The sequence below is a fragment of the Protopterus annectens genome, chromosome 1.part2 (genome assembly GCF_019279795.1).
Source record: "Protopterus annectens isolate FY-2018-M chromosome 1.part2, PAN1.0, whole genome shotgun sequence".
NCBI lineage: Eukaryota > Metazoa > Chordata > Ceratodontiformes > Protopteridae > Protopterus > Protopterus annectens.
In genome coordinates, this window is record NC_056727.1 from 998,955,541 (window position 1) to 998,981,478 (window position 25,938).

General features: G+C 41.5%; 1 protein-coding gene across 1 annotated transcript in view; it reads right to left on the reverse strand.

Moving 5' to 3' along the window:
* Window positions 1-25,938, reverse strand: part of CLSPN (claspin) — a 699,079-nt gene that overhangs the window by 555,999 nt on the left and 117,142 nt on the right. Inside the window, exon 7 of the mRNA XM_044059962.1 lies at window positions 6,771-6,959. Coding sequence (XP_043915897.1) covers window positions 6,771-6,959 — 189 coding nt within the window. The remainder of the gene's footprint in view (window positions 1-6,770; window positions 6,960-25,938) is intronic.

The window sequence follows — 25,938 nt, forward strand, 5'->3', positions numbered from 1 at the left end:
ATCAAAGTAATCTTCCAAGTAGAAAAATTTAATAAAACAAATAGGACAAAACGTAAGCGCTTTCACGGACACAGGTCCGCTTCCTCAGACGTTAACATTTCAAAGTACTTGCTGAACTATATATAGTATTAACAATAAACATTAATTAAACAATTAACCATTAAGAATTAATTATACTTAATTCAAAACACATTATTGCATAGCTGCTGTTTGCAGTGCTAAGAGCAACAGTAAAATGTTCTCATAAGAGACACAAGCATTATAAAAACAAATCGGTGTTCCCATTTGCAGTTAAAATCATGCATAAAACACTTTGCCTAAGCACTATTACAATTGATATGGCTATTACTATAATGAATAAATCAAGTTCCTAGTATTAATATATACCATAGAAACTGAGGTCTACCTATAAAATAAACTACAACAATTACAGATTTATGACTAAAAAACTGTAACTTAAACTAAAATAAAAATATATAATAATACAGTGTCTAAGAAAAAATGGGTATGGATTAGTAGTACTCATAATTAACACGGGAAACGGAGCATATTATCTAAGGGGTCTACCCTGTAGAATGGGCTTAAGTGGAACATTTTCATTTAAACCACTTCCACGATGTGCACCTAGTCTCAAAATCCATTTAACTTCCGCTGACTCAGTTAAGTTAACTACATCACCCAACCTAGCATTTTCTGAAACCATGTGTAGAATTTGAAATGAAAAAATATGTGTAGAATTGGTATTCATTATATGTTTAGCAATAGCATTATATGTTTCATTTCTCCGTACACAGTAATAGTGGTCACGTATTCTCTCTTTTAAGGAGCGATTAGTCTTACCAATGTAATAGCAAAAACAAACTTGGCACTGTGCAACGTATACTAGGTTCTTCGAGACACAGGATCCAGAACATTTAATGTTCCATAACACACCTGTGTCAGGGTGTCTAAAGAATCTAGACTCATTGATGTATTGACATTGTAAGCACTGATTGCATTTCTTCGTGCCAAGTTGCCAAATAGGGCACTTTTCTAACTGTGTGGAGTCAGTATAGCAAATCTTTTGTTGCAGTGTTTGGCAGTTCTTAAATACAAAACGTGGACAATTTCCTATTAAAAGTTTAGTGTTGGTATCCGAAGTTAAAATATTCCAATTATCAGTAATCATATTCCTGATCTTGTTAAAATTGCTACAATAAGGAAGAGTAATGGAAACATTCGAACTCATCCTGTCTCTATGGGCTGGTCGATTGACATCACCTGTACCAAAATATGGTCTTGCCCTATTGGTCCTAAGATAAGGCATTTGTGTGTATACCTGGTTGATTTCACCCTTATAATAGCCTCTACTTAGAAATCCCCCTTGCAACTTTGCCATTTCTTTCTTGTAAACTATATCATCACAACATAAACGTGATGTTCTCATGGCTTGCCCCTTGATAATGTTGGTGAAGCAAGCCGGGTTGTGCATACTCTGTCTGTGCAAATATGAGGGTTGATAGCAAGCTTTCCTGAACAGTTTAGTTTTAACAGCATCATCTTCTACATAGACATTAACATCTAAAAAATCAATGCTGGATCTAGAACATGTACCCGAAATTTTCAGAAACTGGCTGGTCGAATTCAAATAACCAAAAAAGTCTTGACCCACAAAATTGGCATCATCAATCATAATAAACAAATCATCCACGAAACGTCTAAAAAATTTCAAGGATGAGTAGGAGACAAGATGTTGTTGCTCCCATGCAACCATGACCAGGTTGGCATAGCTGTTGGCACAACTAGTGCCCATAGCTATGCCCCTGGCCTGCTTGTAATACTTGTTTTCAAACAAAAACACATTGTTGTCCAGAACGAGCTCTAAGAGAAAGCATAAAAACTCTGCTTTAGCTTGGGGTAGAAAATTGTTTCTAGTTATCAGATTAAATACCATCTCTATTCCAACGGAATTGGGAATACACGTAAATAGTGATTCCACATCCGCTGTCACAAATGTAAGAGAATTCTGATAGCCATAATCAATGGAAAATTGATATAGTGCTCGCAGAAAATCTCAGTATCTTTGAGGACATGTGTAAATTGTCCTAATATCTGCTTCAGTTCAAAATCCAGATATATGGAGATAGGTTCTGTGACCCATCCTGCACTAGCTACAATGGGTCTAAAAGATGGTAACTGGGGGTTCTTGTGAATTTTTGGCAACCCATGTAATCTGGGTACTATGGGATGGGGCACAGTGAAATAATCAAATAAATATTGGCTCATGCTGTCAATACTAAGACAATCATATAATGCAGACTGTATTTGTAAAATAATATTTTTGACAGTAGATAAGTCAATTAATGAATAGGCGTCACTTGCCAGCATGGTGAGCATAGCTCTATTATAAAATGTCCTGTCCAAGACAACCACCGGTCCCCCTTTGTCGGCTGGCCTGACAACGATGTCGATGTTATTCTTAATACTTTCAAGAGCTGCACGCTCTTCAGTTGTTAAGTTAGTTACATTGTCCGAACCAAAAAAGAAACTGTCACTGTAAATGTCATTGTCCATGGCATTGAGAAAGACTTCCAGATGCGGGGGTAAACATGGTGTAAAATTACTGCGTTTTTTAAAAACAGTCTTATGTGTCTCCACTTGGTTACCTAAGGATAGTTTAAGAGCAACCTCTCGAACAAACAGTCTCAAAGCTATTAAAACTTCACTTTGATCTATGTTAGTTGAGGGAATAAATTTTAAACCCTTATTAAGCAGACTAAATTCTGCTGCTGACAAAGTGTGTTTGGAAATGTTCCACACTAATTTGCCCACATTTTCTTTATTGTTTGTACCTGGTAATTGGAGGGTGCCTCCTTCCGTTTCGCTCCTCTGGAGACCTCTATTTCTGTAGACTTCTTCCTCGCTGGTTTGAATGGCAGGGGAAAAGCCAAAGAGTCACCATTGTGTGGATTATCAGCAATTAGCTTCCTTCTAACGTCCATATTAGACCTCAACACATCCCCTGGTGCATCCGTTACAGTAGTGGAGGGTATGGGAGCTTCCAGTGGAGTAGAATAAGTGGAGGCAGCCTGGGGTGGTGACTGTACTGCTGTCTCATGCTGAAATATATCGTGTCGCAATTCTCCTGGTTGCATTTGTGGCGTCTCTTCAGACCTTCCAAGTCCTTCCATGTGCTGGCGTTTCATATTCACGTCATGTATACTGCCCTTCTTTTGATGTAAGGTAGTATTCGGACGGGCACTAGCACCCTCTAGTGTCTGTTCATGCGATGGCACATTAAAGTTCCTTGCTGCATTATATTTCGGCCAAGTAAAGACATGTTGCTTTTTAAAATCACCAACATCCCGCATAAGCTTTTTCTTTTTAATGTCCATTAATTTATTCTCATATCTAGCTACTTTGTCCATGAGGTCTTGTATGAAAATATCGGTGGAAATATCACCATATAGACTATACAACTCTTGCTGTTGCTTAATAATAAGCGTACATAAATCAGCCTCTACTGGAGCAAAAAAGTCCAAAATAAGCTGCATGTAGGCTTTACCTGTTTCTAAATTTAATTGTTGCCATTTGGTGAGTAACCCCGGGTAGACATTGCCATAACTGGGCATAGTAAGAATTCTTAATCCACGCGGTACCACCTTCAGCTGGATACAAGCTTCCAAATGGAAGCGTTGACAAATAAAGCGCTTATATTTGAACAAGTTGTCTTCCAACTCTCGTTTTAGACCTTTAATTCTTGTATCATCGACTGCCTTCGCTGGTAATTCCAATTCCGATTCTGATCCGAAATCTAAGTGTAACAACGGATTCATGGAGGGAACCAAAAAACCTTTTAACCTATTAACTTGGTTCTCAATCTGATAACTAGAAACAATTTTCTACCCCAAGCTAAAGCAGAGTTTTTATGCTTTCTCTTAGAGCTCGTTCTGGACAACAATGTGTTTTTGTTTGAAAACAAGTATTACAAGCAGGCCAGGGGCATAGCTATGGGCACTAGTTGTGCCAACAGCTATGCCAACCTGGTCATGGTTGCATGGGAGCAACAACATCTTGTCTCCTATTCATCCTTGAAATTTTTTAGACGTTTCGTGGATGATTTGTTTATTATGATTGATGATGCCAATTTTGTGGGTCAAGACTTTTTTGGTTATTTGAATTCCACCAGCCAGTTTCTGAAATTTTCGGGTACATGTTCTAGATCCAGCATTGATTTTCTAGATGTTAATGTCTATGTAGAAGATGATGCTGTTAAAACTAAACTGTTCAGGAAAGCTTGCTATCAACCCTCATATTTGCACAGACAGAGTATGCACAACCCGGCTTGCTTCACCAACATTATCAAGGGGCAAGCCATGAGAACATCACGTTTATGTTGTGATGATATAGTTTACAAGAAAGAAATGGCAAAGTTGCAAGGGGGATTTCTAAGTAGAGGCTATTATAAGGGTGAAATCAACCAGGTATACACACAAATGCCTTATCTTAGGACCAATAGGGCAAGACCCTATCTGTCTTGGAGGTTGCACTTGTAAGAAATCTTTCACAGTTTGCATAGATTTAGCTTTATCTTCCATATTTTTTAAAACTTCTTCAGCCTTATTACCAAAGAGATGGTCCTATTGTAAAGGAGCATCCAACAATTTTGCTTTAACATGATCAGGCAGAGTTTGCTCTTTGAGCCAAGCAGGTCTTCTTAGCACAGAGCCAGTTACACCAGCCCTGCAAGAGGCCTCCAAAGAATCAAAACCACATTGCAAAGTATGTTTTCCAACTTGTTCAGATGAATACAATAAATCCTGTAAATCTTTATTTTCCACACAGTCAGAAATTATCATTTTCTGTTTAAGCAGTCCCATGATATGCTGCTGGTATTTAAGCATATGAAATTGACCATTTAAAGCCCTGATTGCCAAGGTTGCAGAGGTGTAAACCTTCTTACCCCATCTATCCAGCACCCTGGAATCTCTATCAGAAGGGGTAGGATTTTTAGCAGTAGAGGCCTTAATGCCCTTGGGACCCTGAGAAATGGTTTCAGGATCTGCAATAGGATTTTTGAAAAGGAATCTGGGGGAGTCAGGAACCCTGTAGTATCTGTCTGGCTTACAAGGAGCCGGAGGCAGGGAATCAGGAGCCATACTAGATTCTGTAAAATCAACAAAGTCTAGGACAGGAGGTATAGCCAAAGGCCTATGTTGAAGAAGAAAATCCCCAAGTCTCTTTTTAGATTCAGAGAAATCCTGACTTTCCCAGTGGAAATGTTCCCGCAAGGTATGTAAAGTTTACCCCCCAAAAAAATCTTCAGTGGGAGAAGCAGAAGGAATGGAATCTTCTGCAGCAGAGGCCTCATAAGTAGGTATAGACAAATCCTGTTCATTAGAGGAGTCAGAAGAAATAGAATCTTGTTCAGAAAATTCATAATCAAAGTCTTGCCTAGGCCTCTTGGGGGGGGGGGGGGGTTGGCTACCCCTAATCAGAGTAATTAAATCGTCAGCCACTTTGATAATTTGTTTTTTAGGCATAGGGGCCTGCAGATGTGGCCCAGGCATTGGTTTTTAGACATAGATTTTGATTTTGGCCTTAGTTTTGAAGATGGCATCGGTCTAATATACAAATCTGTAGGCCTGAACACACCCTCAGAAGCCGGTACCTGCACAGTGGCTCCAGACCCATCCAAGACAGAGACATCCGCGGGTTCCATAATTGAAGCATCTCGCGGCATACCGGACTCCGAATGGGTCTCAGTAGATGCCTGCGAATCAGATGTAGTGGGTACGAGGGGCTGCGAAAGCACCTCACTTAGTACCTGCGAACTGGCGACTGGCTTAGGAGAAGCGTCATCAGTTTTGGACCTCAACGGCCTGTCTTTTTCTTTGCGTTTTTTAGGTATTCCAGTAGTCCGATTGCTAACCGATGAGATTTCTGGATAATTAAAGCGTGATCCAAAAGATTTAGAAGCAAAAATATAATGATGTTTAATAGTGCGTTGATTGAATTTAGCACAAAACCGACAGCAAGGTACATTGTGGTCAGGGCCTAGGCAAGGAATACAGTACAAATGAAAATCCTTATGAGGTATTTGCTTCCCACAAGTAATACAATTATTAACTTTTACTGACATCGGTAAGGAGTAAGAAAAAAAAAGTTTCCCCAATGGGGTACTTTGCTTTTTAGTTGAAGACTTCGGTTCTAAAACTCTAAAACAAAAATTTCAGGAGTCGACCGGCACTTGCGAACTGCTTCGGGCACCACTCAGCAAGAAAGACTGATGTAATGGCGTCGGCTGCATGTTTTATACCCCTGACGACCGGACGTCATGGAAGAAGGGACAGCAACCAACGCAGGACCCAAGACTTTGTTAATCAGGCCAACTGAGGGCAACCTGCCAGCAGATAACCCAAATGTAATGATTGCAACAGTGAAACCCGAAGAACATCTGCCATCCAGCTTGCATCATAACTTAAAAAAAATTAGCAGAATTCCCAAACCACCTTCCCTGATCAATGAGTATGTTCCAATTTCATATCAAAGTTGCTCCCCAACAATTTATAAATACAGCTTGCATGAGTGGCTGGAGATATGTAAATTCACCCCAGTGTAATTCCTCAGACCCTTACTAGACATCTAAATACTTGAAAAACATATATATATATATATATATATATATATATATATATATATATATATATATATATATATATATATATATATTCCAACCACACCAACAGTCACTTGCTTCTCAATGAACTGAAAAAGAATGCTTTTCTTACCAGGTCTAGAAGAAGTAGCCTCAAACTCGTCAGAACAAAGGGTAACAGGAACTGAATCAGCTTTAAGCTCTTCTTTTCCATCAGCATTGGTTTCTTTCCGAACTACATTCAAATGCACCACTCTGCTTGTTTTAGGCTTAGCAGTGTGAAACGTATGCTTCAGAAACCTTGCTTTCAAGGCTTCCAGTTCTGGAAAAAAATGCAATCAGTTACTATCTATACATGTATTTAACTGACATCAACTTACTTGGCAAAAAAATTAAGCTAGACAAATGAATGAGAGGATTACAAAAACCTAGTGAATGTGCATAGTACAGTTTCTGAACATGCAGAACACTGCATATGCCAATAAATGTGGTATTACTAGTACACTGTTCTAAATATGTATTGACTGTATAAAATGATTTGTAGAAAAGGTTTATACACTGGGGAGTTGGTGGGACTTCTCTCTCAAGCTTGACAAATCATGAAATCCTCTCTTTCCCATGTTTGAGGTGTACACTGTGTAGCACAGCAAGCTGGATGAGTAAATCTAACTACACTGCATCACCCTCAGTTCAGTCCCTAGTCACTACAAAACCATAAGGTACAGTTGTGTAAGTTGAACTTACCACAACAGTAGGTGCTCAAATGATCACAGCTGCAGTAACCTTAGCTATACGGGTTATATCCTGCCAGGTATATAAACAGCCGGACAGCTTCCAAAGCTTTAGAGTACCTTCTATGTGCTAAAACTATGAAGCAGCTTGAGCGGAGCCAACTAAAAGACAACTTTGGGCTCGAACCCTTTCACAGCTCTCCAGCCAGCAGAGGGACAGAGTTGAAGCCCTGAAAGGCCAAGACTAGGAACAAAGAATAAATGTTCTTACCCTAGCATAAAAAAACATTAAGAACAAAGGGAATAGAGGGAGGGAGCAGCCTCTGCAGCAGCAATCTGAACATCCACTGTTATGGTAAGTTTACTATGTTTTTCATATTGATCACTGCTGCAGTAGCCTTAGCTATATAGGTATGATTATAGGTTCATAGGTAAGTACTAGGCTATCTGCCCGAGGGCATCTATAAGCCTAGCCAGAATGTGTTGGCTTTCGCCGCCCCCTTAGATTAGTTCCCTGTGCCTCGCACCAGCAGAGCCATTAGTTCCCTGTGCCTCTGTCCAGCAGAGCCGCTGCAGTGATCCCCAGGGTAAATTTTCTGTTTCCCATCCACTCGTCAAGGTTTCTCTTGAAGAGTGCTAGTGAGGGGCTCTGCCTAATGTAGATTGAAATCCTGTTCCAAAGCATGGGGAGTCTCTGGGACAGGAATCTATCCCTCCAGCACGTCCTATTTATCGTTGTGGTGAGGTTTAGATCCCTAGAGCGTGTGGCTCTTGGCGATTTGTTTTTTTTAGGTGGAGCATGTCCATCAATTCTGGGTTGGACATGGCCTTGTATGTCAGGCAGAGATCACCTCTGAGTAAGCAGTATGCAACAGAGTACAGCTGGAGTTTCTTCAGTCGGGCTGCATACAGCATCTTTTTGAGGCCAGTAATCCTCTTGGTGAAGTACTTCTGTGGTCTTTCCAGCTGTTGCAGGCATCTTGTAAGGTACATCCCAAATGAGGTGTTGTACTCTATGATGGGTCTGATGAGTGGTGAGTAGAGGGGCACAATAACCTCTTTTGTTCTAGATGCGAACCCTTTTGTGATTAGGTGGGCCACATAGGATTTTCTAACCAACTTGGCAAGATGATTATCAAAGGAGAGATTACTATCTACTTGGGTCCCCAGATCCCTTATTACATTTTCTGTATTTAGGGCACTACCACGTATGTGGTAGTTCTCAGGCACTTTGCTTTTTCTAAAGGGGATAACTATGCACTTTTTGGCATTTAGCTTGAGGCCATGATTTTGATACCAGGTATCTGTCTCAGTGAGACCCTTATGGAGGATGTCTGTACCAGCTAGAGAGTCAATTATGGCCCCCAGTTTGCAGTAGTCTGTGAACTTGGTCAGCCATAGTCCTCCTGTGCTTGCCTGTACCTCTGAGAAGTATACACCGAACAGGAGGGGTCCCAGGACTGAGCCCTGGGGGACACCACTTGTAACTGGTTTAGAGTCGGACCTAGAGCCTGCAACTCTCACCGTGTGGGTTCTATCCGTGAGCCAATTGGCAACCCATCTCGTGACCTAGGGGTTTATATTCAAGCTGGTGAGCTTATCTATAATACCAGAATAGGGAATGGTGTCGAAAGCCTTTGCAAGGTCTAGGTAGGCTGTGTGGACCTTCTTTCCCTCGTCTAAAGCCTTGGTAACAGTATCAAAAGTCCACCAGGTTTAGGAGGTATGATCTGCCCTTAAAGCCAAACTGGGTAGGGTCCAATGTTTGAAGGTTCCCAATGTCTCTGTTAATGAATTCCATGATGAAGAGCTCCATAGCCTTGCAGACCAGGCTAGTCAGGCTTATAGGGCATTAGTTTCCGGGGTCCGTTGTGGCTCCACCTTTGCGGAACGGGATAACTGTTGCTATGCACCACTCTATGGGTACATAGCCTGTAGAGAGGCTGAGTTTGAACAGTGTGTTTAGGTGAGGGGTTAGTTCATTTTGGAGCTCGTGTAAGACACAGCCTAGGACACAGTCTGGTCCCACTGAAGCTATATTTTTGGCTTTGGATAGGACTGCTTTAACCTGTGTGTCAGTGATTGCCGGGGCACTACATTCTTCTGTTATGGTTATGGGCCCTTTAGGGGGTAGGAGGGGGGTGAAGTTTACACTAAACCTGTCTGCCAGAATGTTGGCAATATCAGTCGGTTCACTGTATTTTGTTCCATTCTGCACTAACTCAGAGCAGATCTGAGAGTTTCCACTTAGGTTCTTGACATAGCTAAAGAACACTTTGCGGTTATCTTTGGAGTCCTTGGCAATTTTTCTTTCGAAGCTAGCCTTGGATGATTACCACAGCTAACTATATTTGGAAGGTGGAAAGAGTCCAGGAGCCCCTGGAGAATGGCTCTAGGAAAAAGTTATCTAGACCTACAGAAGGAATTAAGCTTATAGTGATTTGTAAATGTACAGAGGAACACACAGAAGCTTCTAGAATGCAACCCATTTCAAAAAGCCACATAGGAAGCCAAGGTCCTTCTAGAGTGGGTCTTAACCCTGCCTGGAATAGATTTGTCACGGCGATTGTAACAAAAGGTAATAGCCTTAGACAACCATTTGGAAATGGTCTGCTTTGACACAGGTTGTCCATCCTTACCTTCACAAGAATTGAGCACTTGAGCCAAAGATCTGAAAGACTTAGTTCTGTCAAGATAGTATCCCAAGTTGTCTGTGGATATCCAAGGTATGGGGTATCCATTTTCCATCATTTTTTTTTCAAGTTCAGGAAAGAAAACGGGGAGCTGGACAGTTTGGCTTAAGGTGAACTAAACCACCACTTTAGGCATAAAAGAAGAAGGATTAGATCTCAAATAAATCCTGTCCTTATGGAAAATGAAGGGCTGACTCACCATAACAGCTTGCAACACAGATACCCTTCTTGCAGAGGTCAGAGCAAATCAGTAAAACTGTCTTCACATTAAGAACTTTAAGTCAGTCAGGTTAGCTGGTTCAAATGAAGCAAGTGTTAGTTTCTCTACCACAAAAAGTAGATCAAGGAGGGGGAACCAGTTTACTTGGAGGCCTCTTATGCAAAACACCCCTTTCAATAACATTTTGACATGTGATCGCCTTGAAAGAGAATGATCCATAGGCAGACATGCTTAAAATGGCTGATAAATGAACCTTGATAGGGGAATAAAAGGCCATCAAATAGTAATGCACAACTACTGTAAAACCAGAGAACTAGCACTGAATGGCTGCTGGTTATGCTATTGGCACCAGCTAGAAAACCTCTTCCATTTGCTAATAAATGATTTTCTAGTAGAAGAATGTCCTGCCTCCATTACTACCTGCTGCATGTACTCAGGCAAAAAGTGCCCAAAAGGAATTAAGACCCTATCATCCAAGCAATCAAATGAAGATGATTGATTTTGGAGTGCATCAAACACCTCTGAGGATGAGGAATGACCCCTGGAAAAGAGGAATTCCCTCCCACTGCAATCTGTAGCCTTAATGAATGTTGCAGACAAATGGAGTCGGAAAATCTATCTGTTGCCAAAGAGAAAAATGGAGATTCATGTTTTCTGGGAGAGAGAAAGGCCCAGGATGGGAAGGTTCACAAGATCTCTTCAATAGTTATTCAGACTTGGAATGGAGTGTACTTGGTTCTGGGAGGTTTGAGACTTTTTTGGAACCTCCTTGCCACTTCTTAAATGTCTGTTTATTCTGTTTTTTTTGACAACATTGGTTGAGAAAAAAAAATCTCGACATATATTGGAAAAAGAGGGCTGAAAAATCTTAGAAATTCCCTGGACCAACTTGCTTTTTTCATTGCACTTTTTAACCACCTCTGCAGTACATGGGCTAAACAGTAAATCTCTATCCAAAGGAGAATTTAAAATCTCATTTTTACATTATCTGGGAAGGTTCTAAGAATGCAGCCAAGCAAACTTCCTTAAAACAGTACCCATGGCCACAGCCCTTGAAGTACCAACAGACTCAGACACATTGCAAACGAGTAATGACCTGTGCAATACAAGAAACTAAGTTATTTAAAGCAGTTTTTTTTTCTTTACAAAAAGAAACTGCAGAAAAAAAATGTCCCATATTTTCATACGTCAGACTAAACTATCATTTGAGCTGACAATATAAAATGCTGAAATTCAAAGCTGTAGAAGTATGCACTTTTCCCCATACCTATCAATTTTCCCATCTTTAGAAAAAGTAGGTTTGAAATTAAGTGCTTAGCAGATTAGTCAACTAAGGCTCCAGCTGCTGAGTTAGGTTTGGGAATAGTATATAAAATTTTAAAATACTGAAGAACTTTATACATTCTATCTGCCTTTTTAGGGACAACTGGCTCATGATCAGGAAAACTAAAGCAGTAAGACACCCAGGAGGAATGAGTCTAGGTTCTAGAAAATCCTTCAGTAACAACTCATAGGATTTTCTGAGGGACTGAAAAACCTCAGTGTTCTCCCACTGAAAACACTGGGGCATTCTAGCAATAACCTCTGAGAAAGAGAACCAACCCCACAGGGATAATCAGAAAGTGAGCCCTCCACAGAGTCTGAATCAGAAATCTGAGGACATAACCTTGAATCCTTCTCTGAATCTTCCTGTTCAGATTCAGACTCTCAAATCTCTTCAGGAAAGGAGGCATCCCTCTTTACTGGAAACTATTCTACAAAATACATAAATAACCTGAATCAAACCCAGAGCCAGTCCCAGTAAACTATTCCTATCCAAATAAAGTTGAGGAGGAGTAGATATACATTCTTGGTTTTCTGTTTCTTTTTGACAGGGAAAATAGAGCCAACCATGTTACTAATGGCAACCGCTGCTTCTCCAGGGATAGGCACAGCATTGAGAGAAACAGGGAAACCTTCACTGTTCCCTCTCTCACGACAGAGAAAAGTGGCTCGCACTTGCTCACTGAGGGGACTGTCACAGAGGACATGGCTAGCCCCTGGTCCATAGTGGCTATAAGTGCTACATCAAAAGGATCCAAGGTAAAAGATGAGTGGTCTGAGGTACAACAAATAGCCACAGTAGAGTCACCAACCTCTGGCTGAGGTAAACTGCTAGCCTGTTGTGGTGGCAAAGGCTGTTTGCTTAACTTTTTCTTTCTGTGGGTTAGAAGGACCGACCATGGGAGGGACGATCTGCTCCATGGTCAAGACGAAATGGTGCCTGTCTTTGGGAAAACAAGCAACAAATGCCAGTAAAACTACAACTCCACAAAAAGTTAACTTTTTTTGACAGCAAAAAAACATATTAAAAAAAGACTTTCAAACACCATGACTGCCCCACAAGGGGAAAATAAAATTTCCACAGAAAATATTTTATCAGTTAGTTAACAGTACTTTTAAACTGACAGAAACAAGTGCTCAGTTTAAAAGTACATTACAGTCTCTCGACAATCATTAAAACAAAACACCTAGCTTTAAAATAACTTTCCTGAAGAAGAAAGTAATAAAACATAATTTAAAAAAAAATAAGAAAATGGAAGGTTGTTTCCCCCCAAAGGGAACTTATCTGCTCAACTAAGGAAAGCACAGACAGTCGATCCTCTCATGCCTTAGGAGCATACTTAGGAGCCAGGAAAGCACTGGAGGGCTATGCACCCGAACTTGTCTTAGTCAGCTCAGCTTGAGCTGCTTGACAGTTTGGGCATGTGGAAGGTGCCCTGAAGCTTTGGAAGCTATCTTTACTGTTATATCCATGGCAGGATGTAACCCATATAGCAAAGGCTAATGTAGCAGTGATCAATGTAAAAAATAATCTTTTAAGACAGAAAAGGAAAACAACATACAAGAAATATAATAAACTACAAACCTGCCTGACAACCCCATAGCATTTGACCATCTTCCAGATAACTGGCCCAAAAAAGTTTATGTACTTACTATAACTTGGCATCTGTGTTATCCTATGCCACTATTCCTTACTCTTGGGTCAGAGTCCCCAACTAACCATAAATCCTGGGTGGCCTCATGGAAGGACATGCAGAAGAACTGTGGAGCCGAAGAAATCCCTGATCCTGGAGACAACGTCGAGTTTGTAGTGGCTAACAAAAGTGTGAGGAGAAGACCAGGTGGCTGCCACACAAATGTCATCTATGGAATGATGAGCAAGATAGGCAGGTGACGTAGCCATTGACCTAGTGGAATGAACTCTAATGGGCCCTGGTAAAAATAAACATTTGGACGAATAAGCAAAGGAAATGCACATCAAAATCCAACAAGAGATAGTTACTTTGGATACCACCTGACCCTTCCTGTTAAGAGAGAATACCACAAACAGCTGATCAGACTTGCAGAAGTTCTCGGTCTTATCCAAGTAGAAATGTAGGTTTCTATGCACATCTAGCATATCTTAGAGATATTTCTCTTTGTTAGCAAAGTTTGGGAAGAAAACTGGCAACTGGATTGACTGGTTCAGATTCACATCTGTGGCAACCTTACGCAAGAATGACTTGTTAGTTCGAACGGCCACACTATCTTTATGAAAGACCATGAAAGGCAGTTTAATTGAAAGAGCCTGCAATTCCAAAACCCTTTTAGCTGAGGTTATGGCTACTGGAAAAGCTGTCTTCCATGACAAGAATTTGATATCGTATGTGGCAGCAGGCACGAACAGAGTCTGTGTGAGAGACTGCAGCAAGAAGGAAAGACTCCAAAGGGGAGAAGGATCCCTGACAGTGGGTCAGAGCAGAAAAAAAATCTTTTAAAAAAGCTTTACACAAGCAGGAGGAGAAGGCAGGTTCCTTGCAAATGTGGAAGTTAGAAATAGCTGCCAACTGCACTTTGATAGTGAAAAAGCTAGCTCCATCCTGAAAAAGCAAACCAAAGTAGAACAAGATATCTGAAATGAAAGCGAAAACAGGATCTAGATTGCACTGTTGAGCCCAAATAGGAAACAGTTCCCAATTAATGGAGTAAATCTTTCTAGTGGAAGCCTTCTGAGGCGCCACGATAATGTTCTTAACAGGAGAAGGTAGCCTGGGCTGACTCAAGATTACTGGAAGTGGACAAACCATTCTGTCAGACGAAACGTCTGTAGTTGGGAATCAGAAGCCGAGAAGGATGGGAAATCAGATCTGCAATGGGATCTAGTACCGAAGGGGGGTACTTCAAGCGAGACCGAAGCAGGGGAAACCACACCTGCCAAAAGGGGACGGATGAGGATCAAGGTAGCCTTGAGGCAACGGGCTTTCTTTAGTACTCTGGGAATTGGAGGCAAGGCAGAATAAGCATAACGGAGATCCAGGGGCCAATCTTGGACCAGAGCATCCCTGGGGGACATCTTATTTGGAGGAATCGGGGCAAAATACTGGCTGCAGTTCTGGTTAAGAGGGGAGGCAAAGAGATTGCAGCTTGGCTGACGTCAGCAAAGAAAGGTCGCTTTCACCACCGAAGGATTCAAGGACCACTCGTGAGGAATCAGAATTGCCCTGCTGACAAACACAATCACGCATTCCCACACCCTCATGGTCTCGCAACAAAGCAGATACGAGCGTGTGTCCTGTTTATTGATGTACCACACAACAGCCATGGTGTCCGTGTGAACTGCAATGGTATCTGGAGTGAGGCAATCCTAGAACGTAAGAAGAACTGCCCTCATCTACAAGATATTGATATGCAGTTTGGTCCCTGCTTCGGACCACGTGCCTTGGATTGTCATTCCCTGGAAATGCCCCACCCCCCACCCCAACAGGGAAGCGTCCATGGTCACAGTGGCATGGGAGGAGGAAGAGAGAATGGTCTGCCTGATAGATGGTCGAGAGACTGGATCAACCAAATGAGAGGACACCTGCACACTGGATTGAGGCGGATCAGAGTTGTCATTGGATAAACCAGGGAAGACCACTGAACCACTTGAATCCACTGCAGGACTCTCACATCAAACCTGGCTAATGGCACAAGTTAGATCACCGCTGCCAAGAACCCTAAGGCCCTGAGAATAAGGCGAGCCTGAGGATGAAACAGATCAAGGAGACATTGAACATGAGATCTGATGAGGAGCACCCAGCAGAGGGAAAGCACTGCAATCTCAGACACAGTGTCCAACCGAATCCCAATAATTCCCGATTTTGGGATGGAATGAGATTGGATTTCGGGAGATTCACTAACACCTAATGGGTAGAATAGCTTGATTAGGTACGTCGAGGCAGTGACCAGATGATGTTTCATGGGAGTTGTGACGAGCCAATCGTTGAGGTATGGAAACCCCTGGAATCCCTGCTGTCTCAGGTGAGCTGCAACTGCTGTCATGCACTTGGTGAACACCCAAGGGGCTGTGGTGAGACCAAAGGGCAGGGTCCAGAACTGGTAGTGATTGGCCCGTACTCAGAAGCGGAGATGTCTCCTGGCGCATATGTCTATTTTTATATGATAGTACACATCCTGGAGATCTATGGAGCACATCCAGTCATCCTTGTGCAACAGAGGCACAATGGACTGGGACAGTGACCATCCGGAACTCGGTATTCCTGACAGAGAAACTAAGATTGCTGAAGTCCAGGTTTGGATGCAGGTCCCCCCTGTCTTCTTTGGCACCAAAAAGAAGTGAGAGTAAGTTCCGGATTCTCCCTGTCCTAGGGGGACCACTTGGATGGCTCTCTTTCGAAGAAGCTTAAGCACTTCTTCCTGAACTAGCTACCTCTGATGGGGTGGTGCATCAGGGAGGTATCGTCTGACTGGAGGAGGCTGGGAAAAAGGAATAGAATAACCCCTGAAAATATTTAGCACCCAATGATCTTTTGTAATACTTCCCCAGGCCAAACGGTGCAAAGACAAATGACCCCCAACTGCCTCCAGGAGTCAGGCAGTGCTTCAGGAGCACTGTTGGGGCTTCTCAGAGAAGGGTTTCCAGGGCCTTGATTTTGCAAACCCCCTCTGCCCCTGGGGCAGCATCTGCCATTGTACTCTCTCCTCTGACCTCTGGAGGAGGGCTCACCTGAAGCATACTGGAAGGCAGATTGCAACTTGCAAAACCACATTTTCTTGGCCCGTCGCTGCATCTTGGAAAAAGAGCACAGAGGGGTGGAAAATGTGATTCCCACAGCCGACAAGGTCTTGTCCTCCTGCTCACTGCGGATGAGAGTCTCAAATTGTGATGCCTGTACCAGCTGCTCGAGAAGCTCCTTCCGTCGCGTTGGCAATCAGCCTCATCCAATGAATAAGCCATGGGGGAAAGTGTGGATAGCTTGGGGGACACCTTACTTAGTTCCCCAGTAGGACGTACCTTGGAAAGGGATGCGATAAGCTCCTTGTCCAAGTGAAATGTGCAAGGTAGTTAAGCACCCGCAGACCAAATGTAGCTATGGCAAAAACCCGGTTTCCATACCTGTCAAATGCCTGGGACTCACAGTTAGGGGGATGGACAGATGTGCTCTGTTCCACCAACTCCTTGTGGCGGCAGCTACAATGATCACATCGACTGCACGCCTTTTGACCAGAACTGCTCGTCAGAAGGAAGACTGAGAAATTTGTCTGCACACTTGGGAATGGGCTCCAAAGTATCTGGCTCCTTCCATGCCCTGCTGACGATGAGATCTACAAGTTCATCTGGGGGGACCCCGGATGTAGATAGGTCTGTCCCGAAGGCCTTCAGAAAGATGGACTCCTCAGAGGATGGGGGAGGGAAGACCAACCGCCCTTAAGCTTCAGTATTTCCAAGATATCCCCAAAGGAGACATCCTCGGATGGAGATCTGGGGTACCCCCATCCCCTTCATCGAGGCCCGTGCCCTCGATCAGTAACTCGGAGTCTAGGTGTCTCCTCTTACACAATCTCATCTGGGGAACCTCCTCCAGGGGTGGCTCGGGGAAGGATTCGGAAGAGAGGGGGACCCTGAATGGGGCAGCTCCCACCTGAAAACTAGTTCGGGAGGGCTGACCTGGAACAGGATGAGTATGGTCTGCTTGGAGGGGCTGAGATGGTCCCTGGAAGGCTGGGGAGGAAAATCTCTGGGTGGAAAAAATTCTCTCTACGACCCAGAAGGCCGAAGGACTGGACAATGTCCCATCCGGGGAGAAGGACCAGAGCAGGCCAGAACCTCCAGGCCTCTGGACATTACTGGCCACAAGCTGTCAAGGGCCAAAGCACCAATGGGAAGGGACTGGTCTGAAAAGACAGGTCCAGAACCCCCACTCAAGCACTCGAGTGACCACTCCGATCCTGATAATGTCTGCCCAGAGGGAGGCCAAGCAGAAATAGTCAGGGACTCAGACGGGGCAGGGCCGGAAAGGTCCCCAGGAATCCCTGTCTCCCACCCTGTGCGGTCCAGGGCCAGAAAGTCCAAAACCAACCTGGTCAGATGAGGAGAAGCGAAAGAAGGGGTAGGAGATAACCCCCTAGCCTGGTGGGCAGCGGAAGAGAGAAGCCCCAACTCAATCTCAGCCTTGAGAAAGGACCTTATCATCCTGTCCATATCAGAAGGTAGTAGACTCCTGGAGGACCTACAGGAGGTGGATGACCTAGCCAGGGATAGTGCCGAGATCCTGTGAACCTCCCCTCTTTTTTTTTTTTTTTTTTTTTTATTAAAAAGAGAGATCCGTGCTTGGAGGTGGAAGGGGACACCCCCTAAGCCAGAACCTGAGGGGGAATCATCAATAACAATAGTAGTGAGGTCCGACCTCCTCGGATCCGAAGACAAAGTAGCATCCAAGTGCTTAGGTCCCAAATGCCTTGGATCCAAGGAAACCAGATCTGTGGCTGACCCAAGTCAAATCGGATCCGAAGGCTTCTAACTGGAGACCTTGGATCCAGAGTTGACTCCCACAACCTTGGATCTGGGGGTCTCTAAGCAGAAGCCCCAGATCAGAGTCAGTCGCAGATCTTAGGATCCGAGGGCATTTGGATACAACGGAGTTGAGGTTGGGGTTGGATCCAAGGCACTTTTGATCGGGCAGCCTCACCTTTTTGTAGGATGAAGATCCTGGAGGTAGGGAGGGGGTCTTCCTTTTGTGCTCCGAGGGTCCAGACTTGGCAGGGGACTGAGCCAAGGGACCTCTTCAGCCAATCCTTTCAGAAGGAGCTTGATTTGGTGCTCTACCAAAGCTCTGGGGTTGAATACAGCACAAATGTCGTATTCAATCTCCAGGTGGTTGGCACCCAAAGGCACACCTCATGCAAATCAGAAATGGGCATTTTCCGACAACACAAGGAGGGTCGTTTAAAACCAACAGGCTAACTCTAAGATGAGAAACGGGCAGAGGTCGGTACCAGAAAAAACAGCGGAAAAACTACTAAACTATAAGAATTGCAAAAACTATGAAAGCTACTGCCAAAAAGGGAATATAGCACAACTGCTAGAAAGCTAACCTAGCAGTACAGAAAAAGGGTGCCAAAGCAAAACTCCCTGACAAAGTTATAAAAAGGGGAGGGGTGGCTAACAACGGATACTACAGAGAGCTATACACTACAAATCAACAAAGAAAATACCAAAAAAGAAGACAGACAAGAAAAATAGTCTACTTATCCTACAGCGAGCTGAGCCAAGAAACCTACATCTATAGTTGATTGCAGCAAATGAGATCTGAAGGGTTAGAGGGCAGCGAAGGATCATGGGAGTGGGAGGAGCTTGAGCCTAGAAGCCGTCTGTAAAGTGCCAGCTCAGGTCCAATGCCGGATCCAAAACCCAAGAGTGAGGAATAGTGACATGGATAACATCAGGTCTACTGTTTGTTCTTGGCTACTTTTGCCCCCTGTATGAAAATGCTTGAATCTCAAAAAATGGTTGGACACTCATGTTCATGTCAAGGAATGCTACTGGCATAATTACCTATTAAAAAAAGCTATAGTGTGTTCCTACACACAAATTGTAAAATATTAGTTGTATCAAGAATTTTAAGGATAAGAATGTGGCTGTAACTTCAAACATAATGCACCAATTACATCTAGAATTGTGCCACAGCAAATAATAAAATGTCCCTTTTATACAGCAACAGTATTTTTAGGCCTTAAGTCACAACAGCACTACATACTTAGCTTTCAGAAACATGTCTCAATTAAACACAATTTGATACGACTTTGGTTTAAATTGACTGTTTTAACAAATGTTATGTGAATTTTAAAAGACTCTTCTGACTTGAATTTGCCACACACACACAGAAAGAGAGACACGACACACACACACAGACCGAGAGACACGACACACACACACAGACCGAGAGACACGACACACACACACAGACCGAGAGACACGACACACACACACAGACCGAGAGACACGACACACACACACAGACCGAGAGACACGACACACACACAGACAGAGAGACACGACACACACACAGACAGAGAGACACGACACACACACAGACAGAGAGACACAGACAGACACACAGACACACACACGCTTCCTTATTCACCACAGAAATTTTGCCAATGCTAGGTTTGCAGTCAAACAAATATCACTTGGTATGGCATAACACACAGGATCTTTCTTCTGGTAATGATAATGCATTAAATATAGATTTTGGACCTGTGCTGCATTCCACACACTCAGAAGAAATCTACCTGTCCAAATGGAAACCATACATAATGCACAAAGCTAGACTGACAATGAAATAACTGACTGCCTATGTCTGAGAGACTGCATCTTTAATGCCTTAAAATTTTTTGAAAATTACCAACTTTGACAGAATTATCTTTGGACAGTCCGGTATAAAACAAACTGCCATTTCACCTTCAGAGATTTCAACAGTGCTTACTGGCAAACTGGACTGCAGCACACTGCTCTCCTCAAGTAAGCACCAGGACTTAGTTTTGGCCATGGCATGTTTTGAAAATGTTGCCTCCTTTGGAGAAGAGGGTACGATTTTTTTTTTAACTTCTGATGTAATGACAACTCAGTATCAATGTATTTCTAGACATGTGCTACACTCCCACCCTCAGCAGAAATCAGATACCCACCACTAATGAAAACATGAACAATTGCAATAATGAAATGCCTATGAAAACTTATATGCAGGCACCAAATATAAAAAGTTAACACTGGTCAGTCATACACTCTGACACTTCTTGAAAAAAACTTTCAAAAAACAAAAAGCACGCAAGAGAACTAGTCTACCCTTAAGGATTTCATTAAAGCTCTCTGCTGAATTTGAATACAGCACAACAATCCGGTCAGTGATGGAAGTTTGTTCATGCCAAACATTCTTAAAAAATTTGTTTCCACTACTGAAAAGTACGACTATGTAATAAGATTCTGCATGAGAGTGTGCCCACATGTGCATATATGCACTCATACATATTTTATATGCATGTTTTTAATGCATTTGAATGTTCACATGTTGAAATGATGAAAAGATCTGACAAACCAATCGAAACTGGAAAGATAACAAATTTGCGAGTCTTTTCACATGCAAGATCAGAGTATAGTGGAAATTGGGAATGTGCTCTTTTCCCCTCAGCAGTTCAAGCGCAGATTTAGTATTTATAAGTAACAGAGGGTATGGGGAAGCAGGGGTCTATCCCCTGGGGAAAAAGGTTTATAATTCTTAGTGTGTGTCAACTAAATGAATTTCAAACACATTTGTTTTAGTACTTTGTACTCTGAGGGAATGGGGCTGACCAGTGTTAAATTATGTGCAGGTACCAAATATAACCAATCTTGGCAAAAAGGCAAGCCCGCTGCACTCCCACATCCCCTGTTAATTATACATACCAACTCAGAGATCACACAAAATTGTGGAAAGGGCACATTTTCCAACACAGAGAATTGTGCAGACTTCCAAATCTGTCAACCAACTGCTTATATGACAAAAGGCAGCTGACTAAACTGATGTTCAGCAAAGAAGTTAGACAAAAAGCAGTGCAGCTTTATGTATATGTATATGTATGTATGTATGTATGTATGTATGTATATATATATATATATATATATATATATATATATATATATATAAATGCAACTTGGCAGTATGGCACACTAATTATCATGAAGGCCTACTGGTGAAGCCTAAGGGTACATTTAACCATTTTCCAGATAACTAGCCAATACTGACTGTTCTTGGCTACTTTTGCTCCCTGTATGGCATGGTCTGTTAATATTTTTTTGACAATAAACCAGAATATTTAGTTACAAACTGTGCATAGCTTGTGTTTTAAGCATAGTGTTAACAGCCAGCTGCTTGTTAAATTTATGACTGCCATGTCAAACAATACATTTCTTTTTTTCATAAGTATGGACATTTCAGATAATGGAATCACCACCTTCAGGGATAAATTGTAATTTTAATTCTTATTTCATAAAAGCAAAAAAATATTTGTGATTATAAAATATCACAACTATCAGCATTACATACTTGTCCATTTGAGAGAAAAAAAGGAAACATGCTCCTTTCTAAAATGAATTTAAAAAACACATGCATTTGGAATGCTGCTTAATTACAAAAATAAAATTAAAAGTTTGAAAGACAAACCAGGGGATGTATCTTCAATAAGAGCTTGAAATAAAACATCAATTTCAATTAAATTCACACATACTGCTCCAAGCAAAATGCACCCCTTCTTATAGACTTGCACCTCCAAATGTGAAGTCGCAAAACTGTCCACATGTAAAAGCCAAAGCAAGTACTCTTCTACCACACAGATGCCCACTGTCCAATACTGCTCCCCAACACAGATCCTCACTATCTACTGCCAATGGTATGCCAGGCATCACTTGAGTAGAGTGAAAATGCCCTCAGCAATATTCAAACACTTTCAGATACAGCTGCCTCCTCCACAAAAGATGCTTAGTTTCTGTGAACACCAACAGTTTAGGATTGAGAGGACAGTGAAGTAAATAATGGTCTCACTTGCTATTCACAAGAATACAGTCCTCGCAGACACGCCACATTTCGCTGTGACCATGCAATTGCCTTTTTTTATTTTGCACAAACCCCTATCTCTCATAAAAAAAAAAAACACTGTAGTGTAGAACACTGAAATACAATTATTTGCATTTGTTAACAGAGGTAAAGGAAGGATCACAATAGACCAACTTCAGTCTCAGCCTGGGGTTATATATTAAAAACAGTAGTTTAAGCACAACTCACACACAGTAGAAAGAGGAACATTTTTAAATATATTTATTAGTAGCACCTCTCTGTATGCTTATGGGGAGACCCAAGAAGTTTGAGGTATAAAGTGGACAACTGCAATTTGCTCTAAACATACTACAGCAAAACACTAGCTCCACATTTGCTGCCTCGTTTATAGGCATTTCCCAAATCTAGGTTCTTTAGGGGGAAAAGGAGGAAAGCTGACTCTTTCCTCTTCATTTAATACTCTATAAAAGTGTCTAATGGAGAACCAAAGTGTTTTATCTTTCTAAAATGTTTCCCCAAGTTTCTTTAGAATTAGTTCAGTGTTACAGGACTCAAAACTCTTATTCCTACAGATTGTCGACGACTTTGGTAAAGTCTTTAATACAACAGCAGGGGGGGGGGGTTGAACTTGGCACTGAGTGTAACTGGGTTAAACACTTTTCTTCATGGACTGAATTGTTCTTGGAAGAAGCCTACAGCTACAATGGAGCTGTAGGTGCTGAAAGGACTTGTGTTAAATCTTGACCAAACTGTTTGTTTAGTAAGAAACGAGACCTGTTCTAGGATAGGAATTCTTATAACGAATGAAGAAATGAGAACTCTACATGTAACAGTAGTACCAAGAATGTGATATGAGAATGAGATCATTTAGAAAAATCAATTCTGATTTATATGTATACCAAGATGATGGAAAGAAAACATCGGTTTGGATAAACTGAAACAAAACTGTTTTGTAAACATGTCAGTAGCGATAGTAGGAGATTTTAACTGCAACTCAGGGAAAAAGATGAGAGAAAAATAGCACACTATATTAAGATGTTAAGGAAATTAATGAAATGTGGAGATTTAAATTATACGAAGATGCATGCGAACACTTCACACAAAAATAAAACTGTTTCCTAACTTTAAGCACAAACTAAGTGAGGAGTAAAACAAGGATGCCTTATCAGTAAGTGCATATTTGCATTAAAATGAAAGCAGTAGTACAGACATGTATGTGTGAAATTTGGGAGGCAAGATGAGAGATGCAATTAAATGTTATATCACCAATATGTATGATATGCAGATTATTAAGTTCTAATAACAAAAAACAAGGAACTGATAGTGTGAGGTTGTAATAAGGAACAGTAAGCTGTTAAAAAGCCGGTCTGCAATTTAACAAAATCAAATGCAAGGGATTTGATGAGGAAAACAAAAAAATAAGAACATATTTCTCAAGAAAAGAAACAATGGGAGTAACATTTGTCAAGTATGAAAGTGTAACAAGTGAATGTAGACATACTGGAGTAAATAACTTTGCCGCCAAGCTAATTTTATTTCAGAAAATAGACATGTTAAATACTTGTGTATTACAAAAAATAGTATATTTAGGAAGAATACATTTTGTTTCCCATTCAAATGGGGAAAAAAAGGATTTTTTAGCTAAATTTGGGCCTCAGGGCTCTACCCAACGAGGAGGATAACTTACAATAATAATAAAAAACAGATGGTTTCAATTTGAAACAAAGTGCTGTATTTGGTATCTATGCCTTTTGGGTAATGACAAAAGTAAAAGAAATGCTAGGCAAGATATTCCATGAAAAATATAAAAAAATTATGTGAAGAAACAAGAGAAAAGCCTAGAAGGAAGTAAAAGAACATGAGAATAAAATGAAATTACAGAAGTTAAAAATAAGTCACATTGACGGAAAAGAAAAGTATGGTATAATACGATTTTAGAAAAAAATGTAGGTGTACCCGAAGATGGAAAAAAGGCAATAGAAGACAGAAAATTTGAAATCTGATACAATGCAGATTTTTTTTTTTTTGGAGAACTATATTAGACAAGTTACAAGTGAACGGGAATGTTGTTGCTGTGTCTTTCGGCTTTTCCCGGTTAGGGGTCGCCACAGCGGAACTCCGGTCCGCTAATGATTGGCAGTTGATTTTTACATGCTGAGTTGCCAGCCCTAACGCACAACCTTCAACGAAGGTACACCCATTCACACATGTCTCCACGCAGAAGACGCTCTAGCTGAGAGTCAAACCGGTCAGCATCTATGAAGTATAAAATGACAGAGAAAAGAAAGTGTGCAGAGTGTAGTGAAGAACAGACAATTTTTTGGATTGCAAAAAAAAAAAAAAAAAAAAAACACAGAAAGAACTTTGTGAAAAGTTTATAAATTAAAACAGAAGTGAAGGATTTCAATGTATAAATATGACTGAGATTATGTGGGAAATATGATAAAGTAAAGAAATGTTACATTGATAAATGGAATAAGTACCGACTGTGATAACATGGCTGCTGTGGAAAAAGAAGATGCGCGAATGTATTGTACAACAAGAAAATGGAAGAGGATGACATATTAGCAGAAAATAAGATGGTTGCGATAGAAAGGGTAGTAGATGATGTAATCCAAGTCATGGCAAACTAAATAAAAACATCTAAACAAGTGCAGCCTATTTTGAAATGGGGTTTTACAGTGGTGACAAATGTAAAAGAATCAACAAAATTACTGTTTGAACACTGACGGACCATCCTGCAGGACATGAGGCACCATTAGCAATAAGCTTAGCACCCAAATGCATTGGAAAACCTAGCCCAAAGGAGTATATTACGGAGAGTGGAGCAATGGGGGAATAATAACCCTTTTTGAGGGGGTAAAAAAAAGTTTCTACCTTCCCCATAGTAACAGTAGAAGCTTTAGGAGCATGCTCTTCAAAAACAGAGAACAAAAACAGACTAAAGGCTGGCCAGTCAACAGGTCTCCTTGAATGGTAGGTAAAACCTTAGACACCAGGCAGAACTGAAGTGGATGATACTTGACTTCAGTGCAAAGCTCGAGTAAGTCTTAAAACAATCTCTCTATATCATGGAGCAAGGTCAAAGTCATAACTGTAACACAGATGATCCGTTTTTAAATTCAATTAGTCACACAAGAGCTAGAGAACATAGGAATTTACAGCAGATGCTGGGTTGTCCATGGTGGGTAGAAAGTAGCAGTTCAACTCACTGCACTGCACAGAGAAAAAAACTGTCTTGTACGCAGCCATAGTAGACTCATGCTTTTGGTTGCTGCAAGCCACATAGCTGGTCTCCTCCATGGGGAGTGAGCAGGAATGTGAACAATGGCATTGGAAGGCAATGCATAACCTTGTACCTAGTCAAGAGCAAGGTGAAGGCTCAGAGCCATACAATACCATACTCTGTTCGGTGTAACAGACTGCTGTAGTGCTGACAATTAGCAGATACAGGAAAAAATACTTAAAAAGGACCTAAACAAACATGTTAGTTAGTGAGAAATACTATACATTTCTCCAAGACAATAAAAGCAATAACTATACCAATCAGTGATCAGAATGGTCCGGATAAAGACTTCCTGAAGTAGGGACTACAGCATCACAATGAGAAAGGGCTCAATGGCAGATGGAGTAAGAAAACTAGAACTTCTGATTAAAACAAAGAAGTAAATGTACCACATGACTAAAATAGTATAAAAAAATAAATGAAACATTTCCAACTTAGTAGTGACAAATATTAGAAGTAGTCTGGTTTCTTCTGGCCTGC